At 39.0% G+C, this 15,528-nt stretch overlaps 1 protein-coding gene across 1 annotated transcript in view; it reads right to left on the bottom strand.

Moving 5' to 3' along the window:
• LOC128500391 (FRAS1-related extracellular matrix protein 1-like) overlaps nucleotides 1-15,528 on the bottom strand; it is a 53,759-nt gene that overhangs the window by 5,876 nt on the left and 32,355 nt on the right. The window contains exons 23-28 of the mRNA XM_053469524.1: nucleotides 13,410-13,674; nucleotides 7,964-8,378; nucleotides 4,303-4,504; nucleotides 3,441-3,585; nucleotides 2,729-2,858; nucleotides 372-444 (exon numbers count right to left, since the gene is read on the bottom strand). Coding sequence (XP_053325499.1) covers nucleotides 372-444; nucleotides 2,729-2,858; nucleotides 3,441-3,585; nucleotides 4,303-4,504; nucleotides 7,964-8,378; nucleotides 13,410-13,674 — 1,230 coding nt within the window. The remainder of the gene's footprint in view (nucleotides 1-371; nucleotides 445-2,728; nucleotides 2,859-3,440; nucleotides 3,586-4,302; nucleotides 4,505-7,963; nucleotides 8,379-13,409; nucleotides 13,675-15,528) is intronic.

Below are 15,528 nucleotides of genomic sequence, written 5' to 3' on the forward strand. Positions count from 1 at the left end.
AAGAAGGACGGTCTTAAATACCGCATGGTATCCAAATTATCGTCACGGCAACCGAAGTGTAATTGGCAGGCGCTTTGCGAATTGTCTACACAGTACGGGCTACGAGATGGAACGTTTGGTCCAAACGTGGATACGTTATTGCGCTAAAGGAGAATGTAGCAATTTTAATAATTTCAATAAACTCAAACATATAAAAACTTTAATTTTCAATAATATCGCGTAAAAAATATAATTTCTCTTCCTGGACGACCCGTTTGTCAGATCACGTGACTGGCTTTACAGCGGCGCCAGATGTCCTTTTTTCATTAAAAAATCTCTTTTTTTTTTAGACGAGGTTGAAAATACTTTGTAGATAAACATTTTTCACCTACCCGGATCGAACTGCACGAGGCTCGCACTGCTGTGAGTAAAGTCCAGTCCGGATTTCGCCGTGAGCTCCTGCACCTGAAATAATAAAACAGAATTATTATAATTCCAATTATTGTTAACTTAACTATTTATAGTCATTGGAATTATTCCAGGAAATCTTTCACCAACAATTAATAGCTAAAGAATGCCATCGTCTTCATAGACAGGTTTTAACTGCATGCTTACCGCGCGAAAGAGTAGTCACGAGTCTCAATATGTATATATATATATACCCTACCTTTCAAATGATTGGGGTCGCTTGGGAATGTCCTTGTTTTTGAAAGAAAAGACAATTTTGTCCATTAAAACAAAATGAAATGGACCAGAAATCCAGCGCAGACGGGGTTAATGCTGTAAATGATTATGGAAATGGCTGATTTTTAATGAAATCTATTCATAGGCGCAGAGGCCCTTTATCACTCCCATCACTCCTGTCTTCCAGTGGCCCTTTATCACTCCCATCACTCCTGTGCTCCAATGGCCCTTTATCACTCCCATCACTCCTGTCTTCCAATGGCCCTTTATCACTCCCATCACTCCTGTGCTCCAATGGCCCTTTATCACTCCCATCACTCCTGGGTTCCAATGGCCCTTTATCACTCCCATCACTCCTGTCTTCCAATGGCCCTTTATCACTCCCATCACTCCTGTGCTCCAATGGCCCTTTATCACTCTCATCACTCCTGTGCTCCAATGGCCCTTTATCACTCCCATCACTCCTGTGTTCCAATGGCCCTTTATCCCTCCCATCACTCCTGTGTTCCAATGGCCCTTTATCACTCCCATCACTCCTGTGCTCCAATGGCCCTTTATCACTCCCATCACTCCTGTGTTCCAATGGCCCTTTATCACTCCCATCACTCCTGTGTTCCAATGGCCCTTTATCACTCCCATCACTCCTGTGTTCCAATGGCCCTTTATCACTCCCATCACTCCTGTGTCCCAATGGCCCTTTATCACTCCCATCACTCCTGTGTTCCAGTGGCCCTTTATCACTCCCATCACTCCTGTGTCCCAATGGCCCTTTACCACTCCCATCACTCCTGTGCTCCAATGGCCCTTTATCACTCCCATCACTCCTGTGTCCCAATGGCCCTTTACCACTCCCATCACTCCTGTGTTCCAATGGCCCTTTATCACTCCCATCACTCCTGTGTCCCAATGCCCCTTTATCACTCCCCTCACTCCTTTATCACTCCCATCACTCCTGTGTCCCAATGGCCCTTTATCACTCCCATCACTCCTGTGTTCCAGTGGCCCTTTATCACTCCCATCACTCCTGTGTCCCAATGGCCCTTTACTACTGCCATCACTCCTGTGCTCCAATGGCCCTTTATCACTCCCATCACTCCTGTGTTCCAATGGCCCTTTATCACTCCCATCACTCCTGTGTTCCAATGGCCCTTTATCACTCCCATCACTCCTGTGTTCCAATGGCACGTTGTGTTCGCTGATCCAAGTTTAAGTTTAAAAGGCTATTTTATGGTTAGGAAGCCCTTTTACAATTATGTTACAGCCAGAAATTTCCTTGTTTTCTCAGTAGACCCCAAACTTTTGTATATATATATATAAAGCCAGTATTTTTGTTTATTCCCCAGTAAGATTATTTCCCAGTAAAGCCAGAGATTAAGACGCTTTTGGTACCAGGTTCACTCAATGCTTGGTCGGTTCGGCTTATCACCGTCTACCAGACATTGGCCAGTTTGTTATCTCCGATTTAAATATCCCTTACAAACAAAACCAGCACCGAACTCATAAAAATAATCATCCAGGGTACGGTGACACCTTTCAGGATTTGGCACGGCGAAATAGTGAGCCTCGTGATGGGTCTGGAAGACCCTCCAAGCAGTCTTAGTGAATGTCACCCAAATAATGCCATTTATCAGACGGTAACAGAAATATGGAACGTGGCTTCGGTTTATTCAGTGCCAACTAGGGACAAAAATGTACCCTCAAAAACACGCCTTGCCCAAAAACAGCTAATTTCTCTACTTTAATAAGAAAAAAAGCAATTTATAATCTGTAAAGTGGTAAAATCATAAATTATTCTTAGAAGTTGAAAATTTTTAAGATTTAAAGGTTTTTGCTGTGCTGAATTAACCCCTATTTGTTCCAATCTCTTCTAAATCTGCCAGAGCAGAATAGCTGCAAACAAGGGACGATGAATAATGGGGAGGAAAAAGCAAAACAAGTAAGTGATAGAACAACATTATATGTATATAAGAAACATGGAAAAAAAGTCATGTATCATTGAAGTCAATGACATATTTTTGAAGATACTGGTTTATTTCACTAATTATTTTTAGCTACTTTTACCTACATTTATGCCAACAAATGCCGGATCTTTACTGCCGCCCGTCCTGATTAGTTTCACGGCCAAGGTCCCGAAGTCTTCACAAATATGATATGTCGGCTCTGCTAATTCAATCACAGACCATTTCATTTCAAACCTGAAAGAACAGCAGATAAAAAAATACCGATTGAGGATACTGAGTGTGCGCGGCCGAGAGCGATACATCCGCTTGAGTGTTCATCTGTGAGTTTGAGTTTGCGTCGCTGTGGCTGAGAGTGTGCGTTCGGCGTGGTCAGTATGAGTGAGCGACTTAATAAGAGGTTGTGGGGTATAATGAAGATGGTCGTAATGGTAAGAACCCCACAAATATGTGCCTCAAAATTATGGCACTGTGAGATCAACAAAGAATGGGACATTTTAAAATATATTTTAAACTTATGATATTTTTCAAGTTGTACTGATGGACATAATGTTGGTTTTAGGTTTTAACTCGCTATTTCAATTATTTTCCACAAACATATTGGCGCAGTGTCAGGATTATTTTTTATCGTGGGGGATTTGTTTGTTACTAGCACAATTTTATCAATATAGATATTAACCCCTTAAGGACCATGGGCGGTCCCTAAGCCCATTGAAAACAATGCATTTTGTACAGGCTTTGTCATTAAGGGGTTAATTTATCATTGTAGGGAGACATTATACCGTCGTCAGTAAAATAGAGTAAAATTGGTAAACTTACATTACTGGGGGAATTGAATTTCCTGCCGGGTCGGAGAGTTTAAATTCAAAGCTGTCGGAATTCACTCCAAATGACGGGTTTATGATGTACCGGATGACTCTCTGGTTTAGCTCTCTTTGCGTGAAGGAAATTCCCACGTAGTCCACTAAAAAACACAAAAAATATTCCAAATATTACATCAAAAGTCAAACGCAGCAATATCATAGGATGGAGCCTTTTTTTTTAATTTTTAACATTTTTAAATTTTTTGGATCCAGAAAAAGTTTAGAAATTTCCTTTTAATTACAAGGGTTTCTTTATGATTAGAATTCAATCTCACAAAATGTGAGGTCATTTTTATTTACCAAATCCTCCTTAAGGGACAATGGAATTTCTTACACATAAATCAAAATTATTTTTATAGGAAAGATGGCGAATATGAAAATATTGCCCTACAGTGATTAAAATACTATAATAATTAATTATAATAATTTTAAAAAATATTAAGCATGTTGCATATATGTTAAATGGATTAGTATAAAATCTTTAAAAAAAAATTCTATTTAAAAATATTAGTTGAAATCTCTTCTGATTGCGTTGCTGCAGAAAATAGTAAGCTTGGGTCTAACCAAAAATATCGCTAAATGGATACATTTGGTTTTATTCACGATTAATGATAGTATTGATCGGTATTTATGAGCGGTACGCCCATATGAATGGATGGATTGGCAAATGGCCGGTGGAAATTTGGCCATGGGGGCATATAATATGGGGGGACATATTAAGGAAATTCTCCACTGGTGGGTGTGCTAAGGGCAGATTTTGAGAATGGAGAAATAACTCGGCCAACTCCGAGCTGTATATATAACGTGTGATGAAATACTTGTTCTAGTGTTTTCCAGGTGGCCAAAATACGGGGTTCGTAGGACCGTGTAGACCAGATCCTCATCCTCACTGTCGGGATCAGATGCTTTCAGGTTTCTGGAAGTAATCAAGATGGAGGCTCTCCCGTCTTTTGTGTTCTCCACCGTGGTTGGGGTCTCTTTGATAAGTATATTTGGAGGAAGTTTATCCACGTGTTCCACCTAAGCAGATGCCACAAAAATAAAACATTCATTTACTCGGACGCGGTCCCATCTACTCGGAACTTTCACTTAGACCTTGGCTGTTAAATCAAAGTAAGTGATGGTTTAAACATAAAAACATAAATTGACGTTTTCTGCTGCTATGGCAACACCAATTTGATCTATCGGTGTCTTCTACTCATGTTACATTATGACGTACCAAACAACTAACCTGCGGTTTTATGAGCAAGGAACTGATTGACAGTTTTTGAGGGTGGGCTTTCCAAATAATCTATTTAGATGTTTAGAAGTGAAACATTTAATCGTTGGAAAGGCGCTCCTAAAATATTCATCCATCTCCGAAAATAGGTATTTTGTCCCCACTGTGGACTCTCCTACCCGGAAAAAACCTGGTTCCTGGGTGTGTCAGGAAAAATGGGGGACCCTTCGACAAGGCGTTCCTATCCGTCACATCTCAACCGCTTCCCATGACAATCCACCCCACTCCTTTTTCGGCCCCCTTAAGCACATAGATGTAGGGTTTACTCTGTTTCTGAGCTATATACACTCAGAGATTATACATAAAGATGTCATGTGAGGTCACAGCGCGTGAGAGTTAGCGGTGGTTTCCGCTCACTTCTGCTACAACGGGGGTAGGCAAGAAAAAAAAAAATAGAAGTTGTCACGGTTACAGCCACGGCTGGGATTTCCAATATTCCATCCAGGTCTCGTTCTAGAGATCTTAACATTTGAGGCGACAAATAAATAACTAAATCAATGACAAAGTGGCCAGATAATCCCAATTCTGGCCTTTACTAAAAATACTTATTTTTAAAAAAAAATTTTTTTACATTGGTAGTTAAACTAAAAATATTATATCCAAACCTAACAATGACAACCGTTCTATATCTCATCCAAACGATGTTACGTATCTCAAAAACTCCAACGTCATACACTTTCTGTCCAGGAATAGGGGGTCAAAGTACATTAAACCCTATAGCCAATATTTTCTAAATAAAAAAAAAGTATACTTTGGGGGCAAAATGTATAAATAGCCCATGATTTAAAAAAAAGTGTTCAAAATATTTTCGAAAAACACAAAAATATAAAAACAATACCATTAGCACGTGCATATGTTCGCAAAATATCTAAATAATGAAGAACAAAATGGGTTTGTTGATCCAAAATTGTTATTTAGTAATTTTTTTAGTTATTTTTGTTACTGCAGAAAAATTTAGCAAATCTTTCAAAACTTTATTTTTTTACCTTTTCAGATAATTTGCACCTCCCCGAGGACGCTCACCTTCATGCTTTGTCCAGTTAATTAGGTGCTTCGCTGACTGCGTTCTAACTGACAGCTCTCTATGTGACGTTCTACCAGAACTGATTAGTAAACTAGGCCACGAATATAAGGAATATGCCGTTCCGGCAGCCTCTCCGTTAACTCTTTGTGCCCTTTTACAAAAAGACTCAGATATCAGATTAAAAATTAAGTGAGAAAATGCACAACATCTGGAGAAAAAAAAGATGCGTATTCTTATCTGAAATTAAAATTAATTTAAATATTAAATATTTTAATACAATGTAACCTATAAAATTTTAGCTAAAAATAATGTTAATGTTTTTTTGTTTATTTTAAAAGTTAATACGACTAAACATTCCATGTTTTTCTTCTATATTAACATAAATTCTAAATTTTTTGCAATAAATATATTTTTTTTAAATAGGTGTTTTCTGTTATATAAACAAAACATTCATTTTGTAATTATATTATTTTATTTTATTTTTTTGTGTATTTCAAAGAGTTTTTTTTTAACCTGCTTTCAAACAGCAAGTTAACAGTTAAGTAGTTTAACATTCAGCATCTTTGCTGTGGGACCTCCACTCACCGGGGAGATGGTCCGACAAATCTTTCCAAAACATTGACTCCTGAACTTTTGCCAGAGGTGCCTGTCTCTGGTGACTCTGAATGCAGAATTACTCGACGTGTTAGACCTGTCAGTTCTAAGTAAGCAGTTTAGTACGCTCAGTATTTATTCCTGGTGAAGAGTAAAAAAATGTAAAAAAGCATCCCTTAGCATGAAGTCGTTTATCAATGTCTAGCGGGCACCAGATAAAGATAAAAAAAAAGATAGAAAAAAAGATACAATAATCATATATTCAGGCAAAACATTATACTGGAATTAATAAATTTATAAAAAATAGAAAAAAATCCCTTTGGAAGAATTCTTGGGTTGGTTGAGTTGTCTGTTGGTGCTAAATTAGGAGGTGCGATGGTTAACTCCATGTGTGCTTCTAAAACTAGTATAGAACAAAACAGTTATAATAAAAATAAAAATTCTTTAAAATATTTTTAGCCCGCTTGTGTTTCTAGTTGACTTTAAAGGCCAAACCTCATGTTTGCGTTCCATCTATGAAGAAGCTTAGATAATGAGAGACTCTGTGCCGTCGGTGATAAATTTAAGACGGTGAAGATGTGTCACTGCGATGTGTTACAGCGAATGAATGTCCACAATGTTGGCTTATAACAGAACTACCTTATAAATCACGGGAATGTTGTCGCGTAAACGCCACGGATTATCCAAGGTGATGTTTATGAAAGTTTTACTCAAAGCTCGTTCTTTCTTACAAGTCTTGAAAGAAACTTTTGCCAAGAGTTAGCTTGGTCGGTGACCAATGCGGTTTGGCTCTATGCTGCTTGAGTTTGCCTATTGCACGCCCAAGTTTTGTTTTTCCTTATTAAAGAAGAATATAAAGGGGTATAATTGGTTGTAAGGACAGGATTAGTTATCGCCTGTTGGTCCAATGAGAAATCAGAGGCCATTTTGAAGTCAAGAAGGATTTATTTGAAGCATTGGAAATGGCTTCAATGTGGGTTTTTTTGCCTTCTTCTGGATCAACAGTGAGGTTGAACGTAATTCACTTTTTTCCAACCTAGATTACTCTGTTGCTTTGTTGCACGTCGGGGCTATGGTTGGTAATGCTGGCCAGCAGGATATTTGTACCTAGTGAGATTGCCCCAACCAAAAATAAAGGTCACGGAAAAGACTGTAAACTAAGGTTCTCAAGATCTCCTAGGAGGACAGGGGAGAGAAATGTACTTAACAGTCAAAGTCATGTGATTTTTTTTGGTACACCCATTCCTTTAACCGAAATCTGCCATCTGAAAAGAGTGATTTTTACATCCATTTATTCACAATTTCTGCAGTACTTTACATATGTCGAAGCCTTCACAGGAGTTAGTGTAAAAAAGGGTGAAATTGTGCAAAATTGGTAAATCTTTCGGAGAAATAACAACTTAATGACGTCAAATTTTGCATCGTTCATCATTTTTTGTAGGGAAACGCTTAATTGTCATGTGACACAAAAGCAGTCTCTGATAGGCTATTGCCTTAGACGCTGAACAAATATCTGAAACGTTTCTGTATTTTGTTATCATATATAATAATAAAATGACAGATCGAATACCGTTACTCTTACCTGTATCACAAAGACGACAGCATCTTCTTTCATCCGGCCATCGACCAAAAAGCCCTTGTTGGAGTTATCGGTTGCGATGAAAGAGAAACGGTCCACCTGCCCAGCTCCTCCATAGTGTTTGTAGGACAGATGCATGTTGTTCACATCCGTCTGGGAGAAATGGTTCTGTTGCATAATCCTACCATTCAGGTAGAGCTGTCCGTATCGCGGGTACTCGATGAGGGTGTAACTTAGTTTCTCTACGGGGCTGTCTGGGTCCGTGAGTTGGAGAAGATTAGATGAAATCACCACGGTGCTGCCTTCCGGTAACCGGATTCCCTTGTTGATGAGTAACGTTGGGGGAATTTGGTCCGGATGTTCGATGATAAACTCCATGAAACCGTCCTTGGCCACCAGACCATTACTTACGGTGAAACTACACAACATAACGTGGAATAACATAAAAAAAAACATTAAATGTTACTTTTTGCAACTGCTTCAGCAGGAAAAGCCACCCAAGATACTCCATGACTGACAACAATGGCGGCCTCCAGGTCTGCAGATAAAAGGAGTTTATTGGAACACAATGAGATAAAACTCATTTTTTTGTCAATGCCGACCTACGTTACTGAAAATTGAATACCGTAAAATATCTTTCCCCTTCGGTTAATTTATGGGGTTTCCTAAAACACATGGAGTGGAGCCATAACTAGTAGAACGGTGGGTTTTATTGGACAGTTGGGGGGGGTTCTGTAATGTTTTGAGTTGGGGACAGAACTATCCCTGGCGACGTCAGGACCTCTGAAAAATAGGTTGCCAATATTGGAGACTTTTTTCAAGGGGCATGTATGTAGGGGAGCAGTGCAGAACTTGGTATGACGAGGTGGCCATGACACTTTATGGCTGGCAGTCTCCAAAGGACGTAAGTATTGGTAAATTAGAATGTTTCCAGGCAAAATTTTAGATGGCTAAATCCAAAACTAATTCATCTGTACAAAAATATTCACAATTAACTCATCGAGACATGATAACATGGAAATAGTTTGACCTACATTGAATTCCCACTCTGGAGATTCTAACATTTTAGTTCATTTGTGCCGTTATAGAGGAATTTTATCCTCACCAGCTTATCAGACTAATAAAGCCCATAAAGAGGCCATTAGAACCCAAAATCTGAGCAAATTTCCTCTGGACGAGGGAACCAGCAGCCCCAGGCATATGTTTCGGCCTCTCCTGGGCTTCATCAGCGAGGTGTTAGGTGAGCAAGGAGGTCCATGTCTGGACTCACATTTCCACTTGAAGAGTCCCCCCAAGAGATTGACAAAGGGATTTAATACGTACAAAGAAGAGCAAACATTCCATAATTAAAAAATATATAATATAAAATATTTAAGTTTTAAATAAATAATATAACAAATAAATACAGATATATTAATTATCAGCATACTTGGCTGCTTCTTGTTTCTCCCTAGTCATATTTTTTTTGTGGGTTCACTTGAGCCATAAAGCTTTTGCTGCATTCTTCTTCCTCCCCGTTCCATTGCCGAGAAATCTGTTAAATCCGTCACTTGTCTAATTGGGAACAAATTTGTCAAAAAAAAAAAAAAACCCTACGTTTCTGGCAGTTTGTCCCGTTGCAAAGTGCTGACAGATTGGAAGTTTCGCATGTGTTGAGCAGATGGGTAAGTTAAAAAAGAAACAAAACAAAAAAAAAAAAAAGCAATTTATTAAATCACCTGGAACCGGCAGCTCCGTTCCAAAAAATAGTGGAAATGAAATATAGCGGGGCATTGTACGGGAGAGGGGAGCTGGCACTCGGATTCACCAGAAGGTACCAGATACAAAACACGATAAACATTTGGAGAAGACGCGGCTGTGCTGCCGAATAATGAGCCAGTATTTAACCTAATAAAGCGCGCCCCAAGAAATTCGTTTCAATGGGTACGGCGTCTCCGTGCGCTTCTGTTTAAATGTAAAAAAACCCGATTTTTTGGCATCTCTTGAAGGTGATGTTTGTGAAGCAGACGCGTTAACCGCTGGGGGAGACGATGCTGGAGGAAGGGGTGCCGGCCGGCGGTGGGTGGGGGGGGTATAGAGGTCTCTTTATGTGAGTTAATAAGATGAAAAAGCCGAGGGTGTTGATGGAGCCGCGCAGATGGTACCATCTCTGGCAGATACTTAGCACCTAATCGCTTTCGCGTGCGCCGTCTCCGTATATCCAGGGCATGCGGAGCCCGGCGCTTAAATCAGAGCATACAGAAGTAACACGAGACCCCAGAAGCAACTGAGAGACAGCATTTCACGCGGAGCGTTCGATATTAATCCTGATAAACTTGGCTATAATTGCTGTAGCTGGGCTGATTTCAGTTTGTCTGCATGTTTATACTGTATAGTAAGGCGATATATTTATGTATATATATGTTATGGAATATATATATACAGCCACAGTAAATTCATAGAGAGGATCTCCCACCGATTTTTGTATTCCATGTATCAGATTAAAAAATTAGTTTTTAAAAATATATAACCCAGTTGCAGTTTTTGCCCCATAATAAAATGTTTTCAGGCAGCTGCATATCAGCCGTTTGTATGATTCTCGTTCGATTATCTGACCCCCTATCTACTAAACCCCCCGACTCCTAGCACACTGCCTGTGGGGAGAAATAGAACTGCTCAGTCTTAATTACCCGCCCAGACACTCTGACTAATGAAAGTCTACGGAGGAACGGACTTTAGCATCGCCATAAAGCATCAGCTCAGTGCGGTGTTTGAGACGGGAAACTTCCCCAAAATATCACATGACTGACAGCAACGGCGGCTCCAGGTCTGCAGATAAAGGGAGTTTATTGGAACAAAAAGAGATAAAACTAGTTTTTTGTCACCACCAACATTACTGTATACAGCACTGGGGGTTATATTACTGTATACAGCGCTGGGGGGGTTATTACTGTATACAGCACTGGGGGTTATATTACTGTATACAGCGCTGGGGGTTATATTACTGTATACAGCGCTGGGGGTTATATTACTGTATACAGCGCTGGGGGGTTATATTACTGTACACAGCGCTGGGGGTTATATTACTGTATACAGCGCTGGGGGGTTATATTACTGTATACAGCGCTGGGGGTTATATTACTGTATACAGCGTTGGGGGTTATATTACTGTATACAGCTCTGGGGCTTATATTACTGTATACAGCACTGGGGGTTATTACTTTATACAGCACTGGGGGTTATTACTTTATACAGCACTGGGGGTTATTACCGTATACTATATATATAATATCTACAAATAACCAATGTATGTATGTACTAAGAATGTTCTGTTTCCCAGCGGGAAAAGGCATCTTAACTACTTCTTGCAGAATTTAACGATTCCCCGTCCTCATTATATCTTGTTCATGTTTTCAATTTTTTATATATTTTCATTATTATTATTATGCTTTGTTGTATCTGTAGCAGGAGGGTTATTTTGCAAGTTACAGGGGAGGACATGCAAGTTCACATGTAACTTGTATTCACTGATTTGCCCTCGCCTGTAATGTGCAAAGTGTAAAGTCGCACTTGCAAACAATTCACAGATTAGTGAATCTGCAAGTTTTTTGCAAGTTTTAGCATGCGACTGAAATCGAGTTTGATCAGCCTAGTTAATCCTTAACTCGACTGACCAACGTTTTAGTGAACATGCCCCCATGACTTATACATTATGAAGGTCCAACCCCAGTGAGCTTCTGCTGTAGAAAAAGCTTGGCTAGCTCTGTATAACGCATAGTTAAATCTGTGAGATTGTTTTCAGTCTCCTCACCCATTGAATCATACATTATACAGGGCCAGCTCAGCCCTTCTAGCTGGAAAAACCTGTCAGTGTTGGCCCTTCTTGGAAAATAAATTGGGTCCTTTTGTCTACTTTTATTATATCACAAATTAACATAAAGTGACAGTAATGGTAAAAGATAATTAGTTACTAACAGCAAATTCCCTGTATCATTTGGCTCCAACGTCAACCAGGACTCCTAAGTCTAAGTGCCACCATGGGCGCTGGCATTACACAGCCACACTAATTAATTAACATTTTATAATATTTATTTTATATATATATATATATATAATAAATATTATATATATTATATCAAATAGATACATAAATGAAATATACGTATTATGTTTTTATACTTTTACAATAAATAATCATGCGATAATTCCTAGATTATTTAATTTATTTAATTATTTAATTACTAAATCGTATAGAGAAGGAAGATACGGTCTGAACATATTTCACTTGAAATAAAAATATATTTTCAGCACCGACAAAAATATGACTATTGTGTCTCAGAGTTATAATAGCCAGCATATGTTTTTTCCCCCCAGAAGAAACTGTGTGCCATCTGGATAACGTCTTCTTTAATTTCACTAAACAGTATTTACAGTTTCGTGAAATAAAAATAGTTTTCATCATGAAAAATGTAAACACGGAACGTTCTTATGTTTGTGGTATATTTTTAAGGATTTGTTACGTTTGCCATTTTATTAGTTCCAGTGGACAGCAGCTGCTCCATGACTGGGTGCTGTTGACCCTGTTGGGCGATCAGACTCCCAGGGGTGCCATTGCTCCATGAGCCGGTATGGGGGTGACAGAGATCTCCCTTGTAACCATTTAATCCCGTGCTGCCCTCGGCTTGACCGAGTGCAGCTCCCCCAGCCGCCCTCTCCTCGTCGGCACCTCCATAGTGTAAGTGGGCCGGTTGGGGAGATCAAAGATCTTCCCTGTAACCGGCCCATTGAACAGCGGCATCCGTGGGCCTGATGACCTAAGTTGGCTGTTGAGGTAAGTAGTGGACGGCGGCTGGTCAGCTGCCCTGGGTTGTAGAAACCCTTAAAGGGGCTATAAATCAGACAGTATTAAAGCTTTTCATACACAGCATTTTTGCTTTAAGAGCATCTCTTCCTGAGATATACCTGAGCAGGAAGCTGCCGTAATAACTCACAGGAAGTACCATGCGCTGATTAAAACTGCTTCCCCCAAGTTGGTTGAAAAAGTGCACAAGCAGTTTAAAAATGTTCTCTTGACTGAGAAAAGAAAGTTCCTTCGAGGGAAGCTGCAGTCCCAAAAATAGTCTTTTTTTAACACCCATCTTGGTTTTTTACATTCTACATGCATAGTAACCAATACTATTTACAATTTTAAAAAATATATATTTAACTACCACTATCATATGTGTGTACCGCAAGTTGTATTTTAATGAGAGGGTGGTAGATAAGTGAAACAGCCACTCAGCAGAAGTGGTAGAGGCCAATACAGTGAGGGAATTTAAACATGCATGGTATCTAATCAACACTCAGTTCAATCAATGCTAGGTGAAGGTGTTTTTTTTAGCTAGAGTTTCAAATTAAATACGTCACAATTGACGGGTTTATCCCATTTTGCACCAGAAACCCATTTGTTTAACCCTTTCTCCGACCTCACCTGAATGAATCCTTTCCGGCCTCGTGGCTATTGTCGTGAACGTAGCAAACCTTCTGAGCCGCCACGTCCAACTGGCTGAAACTTGAAATGGGGACGCCGGGATAATTGATGTACTCAATCTGACCGTGCACAGGTGGCACAGAGACGGCATACTGCAGCTTCCCTGGCTTGCCAGTGCCATCTGTTGCCAAAATAACATCTGTGATTAAGGTCACCCTGTCACCTTGTTTTAAAGTTACAGGCCTGGTGAGTAGGACAATGTCACCTATGGAAAAATAACGAGAGAACAGGAAAGAGTGGGTGAAAATAAAGAAAAAAAATACAAAAGAATATACAGATTTTATGTCGTAGATTTTATTACAAAATATATGTTTTATTTAACATATACTAAAAGATTATTAAACCATGTGCCGGATATCATAAAATACCTGATAGAATTTAGATAAAAAACCTATATTTTGGCCACATAAGTGTCCTTTTTAGATCGTTTGCCATGTGAGCCACATCCCACATACAGTGTTATGCCTGCAGCATGTAAAAGAAGGCATCGCTTTAATTACGTTCACTAGAATAAATGCTTTGTTTCAAAATACAGTTAGTCTCTGTTCCTCTTCAACAGACTCTTCAGCTGCTGAGGAATTAAATCTGCTTATTCTTCTGATTTTTTATTTTTTTTAAAAAAAGGATGGACTAATAAAAAAACATTTTAAAATAAGTAAAAAAAAAATTAATAATAATAAATAAATAATAAATAAATAAATAAATAAATATATATATAACCCATTGTACAGCACTGTGGATTACGGTGGTGCTATATAAATAATAATAAAAAATAATAATAATTTTAACAAATATATAGCCATCACTAGAATATAGAATGTTGGGGATTCTGTTTAACAAATAAAAAGAAAAGGAATTAAAGGAAATACATTAACAGTAAAATATACTAACAAAAAATGTCAAGGCTTACTTAAAATATAAATAATGTCAATATAATGAAATATAAAATGTCAGGGCTTTCTGCATATTCTGCCTCCTACTCCCTACCCACTTATGTCTTAAGGCTGTCTGAACAGCACGGACCTCTACCCCTTATGATGCCAAATATCTTTACAGCAAGATGGCATAAAGAGAAATCATTAGGATCGTTAGGATGACCACATACAGAAGACACAGTAGGAGATCCCAATAACTAACTAGCAAAACCAATTAAGGCAGCGTCCCCAAACTGACCCTTAGTTATTTAAGGTTTAGTGGGTTCATTGAGCTCATGTAACCTTGTGTTATGTGATCTTGCAGAGGTAGTAGACAGGCTGAGGATCCACTTAGGGTGAGTTTCATGAGGGTGTGTGTGTTAGTGTGTGTTGGGTATGTTAGTGTGTGTGTATGAATGTCTGTGTGCAAATGTGTCAGTGCGCTTCTGTGTTAGTGTCACCCAACTAGGGTTCAGGGTTATGTGATCTTGCAGTAGAAGCATGGCAGCTTGCCCTATGTGAGCTGAATTGAAGACAGGCTGAGGCTTCACTTAGGGTGAGCGGGTTGCATGAAGGTGTTTGTGTTAGTGTGAGTATGTGTCTGTGTGTGTATGACAGTGTCTATATGTATGTTAGAGTGAGTGTGTGTTTGTATAAGTGTGTGTCTCACTAATCCCTCCTCTGTTCTTGAAATTATGCCTTTCTCTCTTCTCTTCTTTCCATTCTTCTTTTCTCTCATCCCACCCATCTTCTCCCCTTTTTCTCTTTTTCCATCTTCCTCTTTCTTTCTTGTCTTTCTTACATCATCTATAATTCCTTCATTCTCTCATCTCTCTCATCTCTCTCTATTTTCCCTTTCATCACTCTACCTCTCTCTTTCTAATCTCTTCTTTTCTGTTGTCTCCCTTTCTCCTCTCACTTTTTTCTTTCTCCTTTCTCTCTAATGAACCAAAGGCTGCGCAGGGATTCACTTATTATTTGGTATCCCTAACGTACCTAGCCTTTGTAAGAACATTTTAAACATTACGTCAATAAACCCACGAAGAATGAAAAGATACAATTCACAGTATAGAATTTCACTGGTTTTATAAAAAGAGAAAAAAATGAAATCACCATATTGATTTAATTTGCAGGTTGTGTCTAGA

The sequence above is a fragment of the Spea bombifrons genome, chromosome 6 (assembly GCF_027358695.1).
Source record: "Spea bombifrons isolate aSpeBom1 chromosome 6, aSpeBom1.2.pri, whole genome shotgun sequence".
Lineage (NCBI taxonomy): Eukaryota > Metazoa > Chordata > Amphibia > Anura > Pelobatidae > Spea > Spea bombifrons.